Source organism: Bombyx mandarina, chromosome 13 (genome assembly GCF_030267445.1).
Source record: "Bombyx mandarina strain Sakado chromosome 13, ASM3026744v2".
NCBI classification, from domain to species: Eukaryota; Metazoa; Arthropoda; class Insecta; order Lepidoptera; family Bombycidae; genus Bombyx; species Bombyx mandarina.
The window spans coordinates 9,611,818-9,625,708 of NC_143220.1; the positions used below are offsets into that span (position 1 = coordinate 9,611,818).

General features: G+C 39.2%; 1 protein-coding gene across 1 annotated transcript in view; it reads right to left on the reverse strand.

Annotated features, from left to right (window-relative positions):
• The window catches only part of NGR-A9 (neuropeptide receptor A9), a 70,258-nt gene that overhangs the window by 44,929 nt on the left and 11,438 nt on the right, over positions 1–13,891 (reverse strand). Inside the window, exons 3-4 of the mRNA XM_028175769.2 lie at positions 7,211–7,325; positions 6,291–6,491 (exon numbers count right to left, since the gene is read on the reverse strand). Of these exons, the coding sequence (XP_028031570.2) occupies positions 6,291–6,491; positions 7,211–7,325 (316 nt within the window). The remainder of the gene's footprint in view (positions 1–6,290; positions 6,492–7,210; positions 7,326–13,891) is intronic.

A 13,891-nucleotide genomic window follows, 5' to 3' on the forward strand; every position in this document is an offset into this window, starting at 1 on the left:
GCCCCGATTCGCTTCGATTCGCCTCGAAGGTTCCGTCGGTTGGGCGTCCTTGGGGTGAGCTGCACCATCTGGTTGTAGTGTTGACCGCAGCTCATCCGGGTTCTGACCTCGAAGGGGATCGGATGCTTGGGCGAAGAGTCCAGGGAAGTCGTTTAGTGGGTAGGGCCCTGAAAACATCCTTGGCCCGCGGTCTCGCAGTCGCGGACCAGTCCCAAATACCCCGCGCGCCCCCTAGGCGCGGGGACCTCGTAGGAGGTACGGACGGAGGACGGAGGTAGGAGGTACGGAACCGAAAAAAAATCTGTGATGAACAGGTCTTTTTTTCCTTTTTTCTGTCTATGTAATATTTGAATATGTTTTGTTTATTCAAATGTATTTAACCCGTAAGTATTTCACTCGATGTTTCTCATATTATAGTAAATCGTAGTGTGTCGGATAATCGTGTGCGACTTATTATTATTTTATAGATATGGTATTTTTTCATTCTCCCAGTAGTAATACAGTTTACGTAAGATTTTACCTAAATTAAAATTTTACGGCTGAAGGCCTCAAACGGCGGAAATATGAGAATCTCTCTAAAGATTTCATTTTTGTTCCGTTTGGGGTAGAAACTTTGGGTCCCTGGGGCCCATTTGCTAAAAACTTTTATAAGGACCTTAAAAATATATATTTGAGGCCTCGGGAGACCAGAAGGCCGGTACATATTTTGCACAAAGAATTAGCATTGCTATCCAGCGCGGAAATGCTGCCAGCCTTCTGGGAATGCTGCCAACTGGCGGTGAGCTAACGTAAATTTTCTATTTATAAGAAGCTTTACCTAAATAATTATTTGGTTTATTTTATATTTGTGTATTCATCTACTCTGTTTCCTAAAGAAATTAGAAAAGTTTGCCGCAACATTGGAGAATTGGAAACGCCATAAAAATAGTTCAAATTTGGAAACAACAACTTATGTCGTGAGAATCGGTTAGTTCACTGGTAATTCGACACTGATTATTTATTACTAAAACGATACAATGAGATACATTTTCAAACTAGTGCTGCCTGATTTCAAGTTAGGCCTCAGAAAGTATAATAACGTTTTTTTTTGTGAAGACGACAACAGAACAAAATTACCATGAAATTCTAAGTAAATTGAATAGGCTTTCTAAGGATTCTCGGGATAAATAAGACTGACGATTCAGTTAGGATCACACAGCTTTTCCAGGACGATGATCCCTTTTAAGCGACGACTATTACTGTGACGGACGTTTATCTTTTTTTCAGAGAATAATATCTTTTTGGAGTAATATATAGCCACAATTTTATCTTGACCGTCTCTTGGATCAAGTGGTTAATGACTGACATTATTACATACATGATACTTCAAGTTGTAATTATTTAATTGAGTTTTAATTGGTATTTCAGGAAAAAAATATGATTTATCCTGAGCCCCAGTGCGTAACAATATGTTTAAATATTAATGGATAATGACGCAACAATAAAGGTTTCATGTCAAAAATAAAAACACAAGGTTTTCCTTGTTAAAATGTTTGTGGAAACACAAGTACTACAATGTACATTTGCAAACAAATCCATCTTAATTTCCTTAATTCCTGGTACGAAGGCTTGACATGTACCTCATTCTGACTCATTCATAAATTTTGATAACATCACAAGCGAGCAGTTTCATAAAATAATTCACGCCAAATAAAAATAAATCATACCTTTTAAGTCTACTCACATTCTATAGTGTTTAACTTTCGGTTCAATCTTAAAAAATGGGTTTTTCATTTTAGCGCATTATTCATTGTAAATATAGTGTATCAAGATTTCAAGCTGTTTTTACGTAAGTCAAGGATAAGTGTCAGGGTAGTTTCCCGTGGTAATGAGATATTTTTTCGGGATAAGGTGGGTAGGGCCCTAAAATTCCTTGGGCCCGCGGTCTGCTGACCTTCCACGAGTATCTTCGAAGCAGCTATGCCCAAGAGGGATGAAAGGTAGCATAATCTTCTTTACTGACCTCATACTATCACTTAAAAAAAATTGTCAATTCGCTGCTTCGTTTCCATGTGAAGGACAAACAAACACACTTTCATATCTATAGAAGTAAATTTGCAATATTAAAAGTAGTACGTCTAGATTGCTTTTGACAAAAAAATCGTTTCTTTAGTAAATTGTTGTTGAGTTGAGTAAGCCGAAAATATATTATGTATTAATTTGAAATTATCAAAAAAATACAACTTGTTAATTGTTGAAGTTGAGCGTTGGTACTTTTTTAATCTATCAGTTAGGGTTTTTCCCCAGAAAATTTATGACGAGAACAACTACAGTATGTAAATATAATACTTGATTTAGAAGTTTGATAGACTGAAATATCAAGTTAGACGAGATCTCGAGAAATCAGCGTTTTTTCCCCTTTTTTTATCTGTAGGCAAGCCAAACAAATCGAACTTTTTATTCCATTAGCATTGGCAGATAAGTGAGATAAGCAAATCCTTTTCTAAGTTTTCTAAATTTCAAATAATCGAAGATTTAGAAATTTAATGTATGCGTTAGAAATCTATCGAAACATATTTTAATGGTTAATGGTTAAAAATATCATTTGGGTTTATTTTGTTCGTTTTCTTGGGGTTCCCGCTTCAGTTATCCAATCGAGTTGCCAATTTTTTTTTGTCGCTTAGATGGGTGGACGAGCTCACAGCCCACCTGGTGTTAAGTGGTTACTGGAGCCGATAGACATATATAACGTAACTGCGCCACCCACTTTGAGATATAAGTTCTAAGGTCTCAGTATAGTTACAACGGCTGTCCCATCCTTCAGACCGAAACGCATTACTGCTTCACAGCAGAAATAGGCGGGGTGGTGGTATCTACCCGTTCGGACTCACAAGAGGTCCTACCACCAGTAATTACGCAAATTATAATTTTGCGGGTTTGATTTTTTATTACACGATGATATTCCTTCATCGTGGAAGTCAATCGTGAACATTTGTTGAGTACGTATTTCATTAGAAAAATTGGTACCCGCCTGCGGGATTCGAACACCGGTGCATCGCTCGATAAGAACGCACCGGACGTCTTATCCTTTAGGCCACGTCGACTTCGTAAACTATCGTTGTTAAAAAGTTGTTGCTAAAATGTAAATGTTTTTTTGGCATACCACGATCAAAGTAAATGCGGAGCTATGGCGAAGCATCTCTGCGCATTTAAACTCCACTTTATCTGTAAAGCTCGCAAAAAATAGAAAAAAAGGGACTGAATGCCAACTGACGAGCCCGCGAGTTAATTTAAAGAAAACTTGAATGACACGAAGAAAGTATCTAACAAAAAATTCCTCGTTTCGCGTCAGAGGATTTTTCGTGAGAATACCCTTTAAATATCTTTATTTAGTAAGAAATAAGACTACGGACACCGCTTTTTTTTTAAGCTCGTAACAAAGGGGAATGCGCCAGCGTTGCGTCGCACGCTACGTAACAGGGCGAGTAGTTGAGCTCACGGGGTTCTGACCTGAGCACGTTTCTAACACTAGCCCTAGCAAGAGCCGTGCTTCGCAGAATCTACCACAGGATCGGAAACGTGACCCACTGAGAAGATCCGGCGAGAAACTCAGTGGGCTGGACACCGCTTGCTCTAGTCACTCCCGCTACTCTTTTCATCACCATATCCGACGCTATTGAAAATCTACTCCCAAAATAATGACGTAAGTCGTTATATGTATATAGATTTTCATATGTATGTTTTTTTTTTATTGATTCGTTGGGTGGACGAGCTCACAGCCCACCTGGTGTTAAGTGGTTACCGCAGCCCATAGACATCTATAACGCAAATTCACCACCCACCTTAAGACTTAAGTTCTAAGGTCTCAGTATAGCTACAACGGCTGCCCATTCTTCAAAACTAAACGCATTGCTGCTTCACGGCAGAAATAGGCGGGGTGGTGGTACCTACCCGTGCGGACTCACATCCTACCACCTACCACCTACCACCAGTAAATATACTTATATATACTTTTATACTAGTATGTATACTTCACACAACCACACAGTGTTGGTAGATTAACTTGCTATGTGACTTGTTTAGTTGGCGGACTTTAAGCTAATCAAATTGCATGAATACGTGTTTTAGATGTACGGAGACATTGGTGGGATGTTTCCTATTTTTTAGCTGGTTAGCGGGCCCTATCACGAGGTGAATGCCATCGCCTTGATCCGTGAGATTGAAGACTCAATTATATTTGAGGAGCTTTACGACGAAAGGAAGATCTTCCACCGAGCGGGTGTAATTGCTCGGTAGATCGATCCGTATGTTGTTGTTCGGAGCTTTTATATATGCAAGCTTATCTGGAAAATGTCGTAAGCGAGATTCAGGCATCTGGTGTAGTGGTAAGTGACATGGTCACTACACAAGGGGGTCGCGGGTTCGAATCCTGCCAAGGGAAGATATTTGTATGATAAATATAAATATTTTTTCCAGGGTTATGGATGTACGTATATATTAAATATGTGTATGTGTATAATAAAAATCTTATATTTATTTCCGTTATCTGGTACCTGTAACACAAGTTCTTTACGAACTTAGCACGGGACCAGTTAACGTGGCGTGACTGTTAGTAAATATTTATTTATTTCTTTATTTATTTATCTGTCAAATATCTTGTGTTGTATGTTGGCTACCCGCCCCAGTATTGTATAACAGTTACTTAATCATCGACGGTTGCTGTTCGTAGTTGAAAAAATAAATTTCCATTACGCTTACACAACGAATGATTGATTCTCGACTGCGGTTAAGTGTTTCGTAACGAGCTCCTAAAGTATATTCCTTTCACGTGTCAGACATTTTTGTGGTGTATTTCTGTTTCGAGGATAGTTTTTGTTTTTTATTTGGATTCTTGAACTGTAATAATGGTCAGACACGAAACAGTCCAGGAATTGTCGAACATAAAATTAAATAAAAATTAAATGAAAAAGTAATAGTGTATTTAGAGATTGCACCTTCCAAAATACTATCTACTATATTTTGAGGATGAACAACGTAACCTTACTTATCAGTAAATTTATTTAGATTTGTAAGCATGTTCAGATGTTCACAGTAAAACGTAAAATAACTTAAGAGAAAAAATATCTTAAGCCTATTTTTTTATTTATACGTTGTTACCTATTCTTACGATAGGTTGAATTTGGTGAAATCAAGTATAAAAAATCGGTTGTCTGTAAAGTCGGTTTACGAACGATAGTTGAACGTGACAACGTCATAAGAAAATACTGATGGAATGGTTTCATTTTTCAAAAAAAAATTTTCATTATATTTGTTTGAAAGATATTTTGTATGGATATAGAGAGAGAGGTAAATGGAAATCACTATTGAATTGATCAAGTTACATTTATTTGTACGCATAAATACAATTCATTGCTCACTCAAGTGGGAGAGAGACAGATGTCGAACGCTGCCGAACGCAGAGGCCGATTGTGCCTCTTTGTCGCTCGTTGCGCGCTCTCGCTTGCATTTCAAGCCTTAAATGGAACGCCTCAGAGCGAGATAACGCCGCATGAGTTATGTTTTTTCGTGCGTGCAGCCGGCTCCATCGAATTATAAGACGTTGTCACGTCAAAAATAGGAACTCATGGATTAATAAAAATCAAACACTTTTAAAGTTGCCGCTGCTAAAAAGACCAGCTGCTTGGTGTACTCGTATCGAACGATGAGACAATGCCGTTAAAAAAATCTCATGAAATACGTATTTGACTCATGTTCACGAATGATTTTCCCGGCTACCGTCCGAACCCGTCGCTTGCGACGAAGGGTTAATTAGCGGGACGAGTTAATTAGCTCATAGACACAGCCCACTGAGTTTCTCGCCGAATCTTCTCAGTGGCTCGCGTTTCCGATCCGGTGGCAGATTCTGCGAAGCGCGGCTCTTCCTAGGGCCAGTGTTAGCAACACTCCCGCTTTGAACCCCGTGAGCTCACCTACATATCAAGAAGCTGAAATAGCCTCTTAAGGCTATCAGCATAGGTAAGGAAAAAAATGATTTTCACAATAAAGGAAAGCATCGGGTAATAAAAATTAGGCTCCGGTAACTACTTAATATCACGAGAACCGTGAGCTCATTCACCCGTCTACGTAATAGAAACTATACATAAAACTATAGTAACTATACTTGAGACCTTAGAACTTATACGAGTATCTCAAGGTGGGTGGCGCATTTACATCGTACATGTCTATGGGCTTCTGTAACCACTTAACACTGAACGGGCTGTGAGATCGTCCACCCATCTGAGCAATAAAAAATAAATAAAAAATAAACTTACCATTTCCTCTCATTGGCTGCAATGTAGACACGAGCATAATTGGCGAGTTCAGGATCAATGACAGGATCCAGACCATGGCTATCATCTTGTATGCATGGCACTGTGTCTGCCATTTCCTGGACTTCAACGGGCGACAGATGGCGAAGTATCGTTCCAGGGAGATGGCGACTAATGTCCACACGTCCACAGACACGGAGACAGCTGCCGAAAGATGCGAGGATTTGTACAAAGTCTTGCAGGTTCGCAGTGGAAAAGCTTGTTTGTGCCTCATCTGTGTTCAGTATTGGCATAGGTTTAATATAGCCTCTTTTTAAACTTATAGAGAACACACAATATATTATCTTTCATGCACGGTCTTGAATAGTATGGACTTGTTTTGGAACGAAATCCCTTATGGGACGATGCGGAGGGGTACCCTAACCGGAAAAAAACGTCCGTAACGTAAGATTTTATGTTTGTTACCTCTTAAGTTTTGACTAGGTGAATCGATTTTGATGATTCTTTTTTTATTAGAAAGCTGACGCTTACCGTGTAGTGTCATTTCAATTTAGTCCAGTTCTGATAATGGTATCTATGAGAAAACCATATAAGCCTTAAATTTTCATTAAGTACGTTCGCGACAAATAGATAAATAACTCAATATCACGACAACCGATTTCGATGATTATTGTTTTTAGTGTATATTAATTTGTTTTGGAACATCTTATTTTTATCAATAAAAAATCATAATAAAAATTTATACCTCGAATAGAACTTAATAAAATTAATATTTTTATAATAAGGAACTTCGTTCCTATTCGGTGTCCCACGACACCACACATATTTTTTTTTAAAAGACATTAATATGTTAACGATTTTTGTGGAATGAAGTAGTTTAGATACGGAAACGTAGGTACGTAGGGTTCGATCTCTCGTCTTACCTTGCAGAAAAGGAATCAGCTTACATAGGGCCGCCCCAAACAGAAACCTCCTATATATCTGTCCGACGAGCGTGAACGGCAAACAAAAGACTCCAAGTAAAAAGTCCGAAATGGCCTGCAACAAACAATGATCCAATTAAAATTTCTGCTTTTCTAGAGTTCTCATTAGCGTTTCGTTTTCATCGATTGGCTGTTTAGAAAATTATGATTCTTCCAAGGAATTTTTTTGTCAGGATAAAAAGTAATACGGCTTAGTCAGAGCTAATATTAATTTTTACTAGGTTACTGAAGGCCCAGAGGCAAAAGTCTAATGTGCTGGTGGGACCAGATACGCTCCACTCTTAATATTTCAGTCCTCGCTGCTATCCACACAGCCGAGGATAGGCAGGAATGGCGCAGGATAATACAGGAGAAAGTTGTTAGAGGAGGCCATGACCCTCAGCATTGAGGATTATCGACGCAAGGAGGAGGAGGTTACTGAGACCAAAGTATCGAGTGTAGGTTCGTCTGCCCATTAATCTGTAGACTCCTTCTCTATCTTCCCATCTGTACTATCTAGGCTTTTCGACTCAATTTCCTAACTTCCCCGCCTTAATTCTTGCATTCTTCAGGTCGGGAGTGGTGTGCACGTGTGTGTAGTCACGTGTGTGTAGACATACATGTCAGTCATTCTTGAAAATAAGCGGGGTATTTGAAACGAAAAACAATAGCAAATAGGCGGGGTGGTGGTACCTACCCGCGCGGACTTACAAGAGGTCCTACCACCAGTAATAAATCTGAGCAAAATAAAATGCAATCAGTTGCATTTTTATTCAAAGTATCTAATCTAGTTAAATTTCTTTATTTCGGATTGATACATGGATGAATAAACTAGACTAGTAAGGATTTTTTGCTATTGCAGGCAGATGACCATACTGTCCATCTGATGGTGAGTGGTTACTGTTGCTCATGGACCTTAGCAATGCCAGGTGCAGAGCTAAGTCGCTGCGTACCCTTAAAGGATTTGCGTAAAATCTTTAAAATTCTTAGTGAACGTCTACCTACTTCCCAAAAATAGTGTGAATGCCTATTTTTAGATGAATGCAAAGGATGGTTTAGGAGAACTTGTGTTCAGTGAATTGCATTTTGCTAATATAAAAAGGTAACAGTGACGAATAATGATTTTTAGATAGTGCTACGCGCTGGGGTTCGGAATAAATAAAATTTTCTACCGAAGTGTAAATTAAAACTGTATTAACACTTAGAACACTTAGTCTACGGGCACGAAACTTGCGATGGCCGAGCGATGGCGGCAGCGGCGCGACGGCGATGTATACAAAAGCATTGCACAGTATGGGGACGGGCACGAAACGGGCGATGGCGGAGCGGGGCGATCGAGCGATGTACGGGCGATGATGGGGCGACGCCGCGACGGCGACGCGGAAGCGATGAGAACAAACTAGTTTGGTTTCGTCGCTTGCGCGGGTACAGTGTTGTGTTCAATTATTATTTTAGTAATGGAAATTGATAATGAGGAATTTATAATTTAACAAAGAATTTAAAATTTCATTGAATGACACCTTAGCGCGTAATAAAGCGTAGAAAACTCTCCCCAATTGCGTCTTCGTTGATTTATTGGATGAACACCATCTCAAAGTAATAATAATAATTCCCTCATCAGGGGACTAGGCTCCAATAGTTCTTTTCGACGTAAACTCATGATTCGCACAACACTGTATGAGCGCGACTGCTCGCCAGCTTGTTTTGTGCCCGCGCGAGATATCGCTGCCTGCCCGCCCCGTGTCGCGTCGCCTCGCTGCCGCCATCGCTCGGCCATCGCAAGTTTCGTGCCCGTAGACTTAAAACACTTCAAAAACACTTTAAAATTCTCAATTCACTTCTTCCGCTTCGCTTCAGGTGATTCGTTCGCTGTTTCGCTTCGAAGAGTTCCGATTACTAACTGACTGCATGCAATCTCAGCAACGCTTTTATGGTCGATACGACATCCCTAAAATTGTCGAGAACATTCCTCACAAGTCGAGTATTTTCGATGTGTGTTTCCGCTATCTGACAATAGATGGCATTGTACTTCCCGAGCGTTCTAGATATTAATAGATTCTTTGATATTCGTTTCTGCTATTTGGCGATAGATGGCGTTACTCTTACCGGCGTAACATCAATAATACAAAGGCCGAACAAATGTTTTACTTTTTTTTTATTTTTTTATTGCTTAGATGTTTTATTACTTGTTTTAACGGCCGTCTGGTGTAGTGGTAAGTGACATGGTCACTACACAAGGGGGCCGCGGGTTCGAATCCCGCCAAGGGAAGATATTTGTATGATAAATATAAATGTCTTTTCCAGGGTTATGGATGTATATTAAATATATGTATGTGTATATTAAAAATCTTACATTTATTTCCGTTATCTGGTACTGTAACACAAGATCTTTACGAGCTTAGCACGGGACCAGTTAACGTGGCGTGATTGTTAGTAAATATTTATATTTATATTTATATACTTATTTATTTACTTGTATTTATTAAAAACTTTCTTTGAAAACTTCCAAAAACAAAACATTATTGAAATTACAATTACGAAATATTTCACAAACAATACCACGACGTTGTTTCTTGTTGTTCGTAGAGTAAATTTTGCGCAATCTGCAATCATCTACATACATATTATTATGTACCTGGATACTTTAAGTTCTATAATCATAATAATATGAATACATGATTGCAACTTGCAAGTTAAAAAATACAGTAAATGGCATTTATGGACTTATAAACTGTTTGCGTATTAAGTATAAACAAATGATAGCTAGTTGTAAGTACCGTAAAGAAATATAGCTGTTTTTTTTACCTAAGTACCGTTTCATTGTAGACAGTGATATTATATATGTACCTCCCTTACTATTATTATATGCTCTCACTTATAGGTTGGGACGGCCTTTATAAGACTGAATTGAAACTTTGACATGTCTTACGGTATGTGGTAGCATCGATTGTCTATTGGTTCTGGCTACGACTGAACACCAGGTGGACCCCTCGCGATTCCGAGCCGGTAGTAGATGCATTCGCGAAGCAGCTAGCTGCACTTGAGTTGTTAGTTCTTCTCCGGGGCACTCGGGCAGCTGTTAGCAAATCCCAACCCTTCTGGCTGAGCATTTGCTTGCCCACTTGTACTGGTGAAGCCGGAAAGGTGTTAGGGTAACCAGTAATATTTCCTTCCTAAAAAAAGCCCAGGTGGGCCTTTAGCTTTAGGCACCCGTAAATTATTTACGTACACACATAACATAATTTTCTCTCGGTAAGTGCTTTGCCTCGAATGAAGGCTTTTCCGATATTTATGTAAGGACCATTTGCATTATTTGCATAGCTCTGTTTTACGTATTTTCGAATAGTCAGAATTTGGATTGAAATCTCTTTATTAAATAAACATACATATGTAGTTTATACATAATTGATTAATCCCCTATTTTTGTAGCTACAAAAAACATTGTCTATTGCAACTGCGAATCATTACTCATGATGATTTAGAATAACTTAGATTGACTGTTTGCTTGACACTGATATCACGGTGACCACTCACAATTAAATGGTCACTAATTCCATACAATTGAGTCTACCACCACCAAGGTTGGTTGTCGGAACGTCCATCCATCTATGCCATAAAATAAAATAATAGATCATTTACGCTTGCGAAGACGGTAGACGTAATGAGTACATGCGCTACCACAAAAATCCACTATCTAACTGTATGCTATGCAAGGGCGGATCCAGCTTTGGCGCCAGGAGGGGGTCACATAGTCAAATTAAGATGCGTTTGTTCCCAAACGTTTGCCATTATACAAAGTTATTATATTATATTCAATTTATTAAATATTGAAGGCATGTAGTTACATAAAATCTGTATGGTGACAAAATATATAAATAAAATCATTATATTCAATTAGTGATCCACCTAAGTCCTGGACCCAGCTCAGGGGGTGGTCATGACCCCCATGACCCTCCCCCTGGATCCGCCATTGATGTTATGTTAGTAGATGCTCTACGAGTATAGCATTAATTTCGTTCCAAAACTGTTGTATGTTCAATAAATACTTCTGTATAACTAGAATGGGCCGTATAATCTATAGTCGATTTGATGTTAGTACATTATTCATTAACTATTTTCGTTTATCGGAATACATTTCTCAGTCGGGCATGCTTGACAGAGCTGTCGTGATTAGGTAATGTATCTCTTATATCATTGGGCCCACGGTCTGCTCCCGACATCTGCAGAACGTCAACTCGTAACTCGTAAGAGGATTGACCCCTTAAAAAAAAACTTCTCACTGTGTACTTACTCTTGCTATTTATTTTCTTGTATTTTTCTATTTCCCGGAATACAATTACGAAAAATCGTGTGACAGGCTTAATGAGATAAAGCCGTTTTATTGGGAACAGATCACGTGAACTCTTCGTCTTTGCCTAGTTAATGTCTCACTGAATTGTGGTTTCGGGTAAAACGATCAGAGAACACGAGGATTCATAATTGGGTAATGAAAAAACTTTGACGATGCTTAGTTATTTTAGGTACATTATGACAAATACGACAACATTTCATATTCCTGAATTGGTGGAATCTTAAAAAAATATATTTGGTAACTTTTATATACATTATTCGACGTGCTACTAACAAGAATTTTTATTTTATCTTACTTGACTACATTGTGTTTATGTTGCTTAGAATGAAACACATTTAAAGTTCCGTAAAGCTTGAGTATTATCAGATAAAGCGAAAGTATAAAAATATAAAAAAAAAAAAAGTTTTTGTATTTCAAATAGCAAGTTCAATTCAGTGTAAGCTATATCCGCGAAACCATTGTGTATCACTACATCTCAGGGTCCCCTTCCGCTGTCACAGCTTCCGAAGCAAATATTCACATATCGCTCTCGTTTCATATAACTTTTTTTCTACATTTCATCAATTTTTTTCAAAGCAGAAAGTTAATTAGCACAGCGTACCGAAGAAACCTATTTTCTATAGATAAATGTAATGTATAGATAAAATCGAGACGGAATAGCTGCTGTCATTTGCAGACCTTCCAATTAATTAAAGCCGATGTCAATACCGAAATGCCGCTGACACTATATTCACGCAGAGAATTTCTGAGTTTGAAGACTGGCTGTGTTAGTGGCTGTATTGTGTGTGACCTAGAATAGCAGCACCCCATTTCTGGATACCCGGTCGAGGGGGGCACCGGGCCAGGTTATATAGGACTCCAGCGCCTCCAAAGAGGAAGAGGGAGACAAGGAGGGCCAAGGTCCTCCACCTCCTTCATTTCCTTGCAGGAGACTACGTCTTGAAAAAGGCGCGAGAGGCACTTGCCCCGCCAAACTACCGACTAAGCCCCATCGAGCTCCACCACACCGGCTACACCAAACCTACGGTGCCGGAGTGCGCGCCGATAATAGCACACAATAAAACAGCACCTCATCTCCTCAAGTGGTTGCCATAAAAGACGACATAGGGATTCACCGGAGGTTGAACAGCAGTATCATTTGATTATTTAACAACATGCTACAATCGCGAAATATCATTTACTGATGGCAAGCTACGAGTATAGTGTAAGCCTGCACGCTTATTTCTACGCTTATGTCACGTGTCCCAGTTCGCAGGATGAGACAGCCATCATACAACACAATGAACCTCATGTCTCAAGGTAGGTGGCGGTATAAAAGTTGTGATATCTATAGGCTCCGGTAACCACAACACCAGTTGAACTGTGAGTTCGTTCACCCAAAAAAGCAATAAAAAATAATTAAAAGAGAATCTCAAAAACCTCAGGCAGTAACTTGCCCGGATCCTGGCTCCCTAAGCGTTTTTGATGGTGGCTGACGATACTCCCCGGTTCTAATTTAGCAGGATATCAGGCACGAGTTTGCTGAAGCCATCTAGGCGGGCTTCAAATAACTTGCCCACCGAGCGTCCAGAAGTTTCATCGAGTGGGGGTGGGTTCAAAGCGCTCTATGCGAACGGCCTCTTTTTTCTCCTAGCTTGTCTAGAATAAGTTCTGCGTTATTCGAAGACCGGACGCGGAATGTTAAGCAACACGGGATTTTAGTCCGTTCAACTCCAACATGCCTCCTACCATCACCAACTTAGGTCCGGGAATTCACTACTGACTGACTACTGAATAAGGCTATGTCAACTATATGAATAGAACACGTGGTAACTTCATGACAGAAATAGGTAGGATCATGGTCCTAACCCGGACGAGATTATAACTCCAACGCGGCCAAGTTATATGACATACAATCTCCAGCTCCTGAGCGGCCGTGATCCTGAACATTAAGTAATAATATGTAGTATTATTTCAATATTAATAAATTCCAATCAATTTCAGTTCTGTATTTAGATTAATTGTTCACATTTATGTTACCACGTATTTCACTTACAATACGTACACATAATTAAGTTGAATTCGGTTAAGCCACAAAACGTATTTACCCGTTCAAACAGCGACACAGATCAGTGTATGCTGATGACTATCACACAAATATCGCGAGGATCATCACATTCTCTCATCACATCACGTTCTTTTGGGAGTAAGTGTACTAAAATATTGCCACTAAAAATATTTAGTTGAAGAAGATTCTTAATGGAACTTAATGCAACATGAATACTGACGCCGTTTTCACTTGATCATCATCA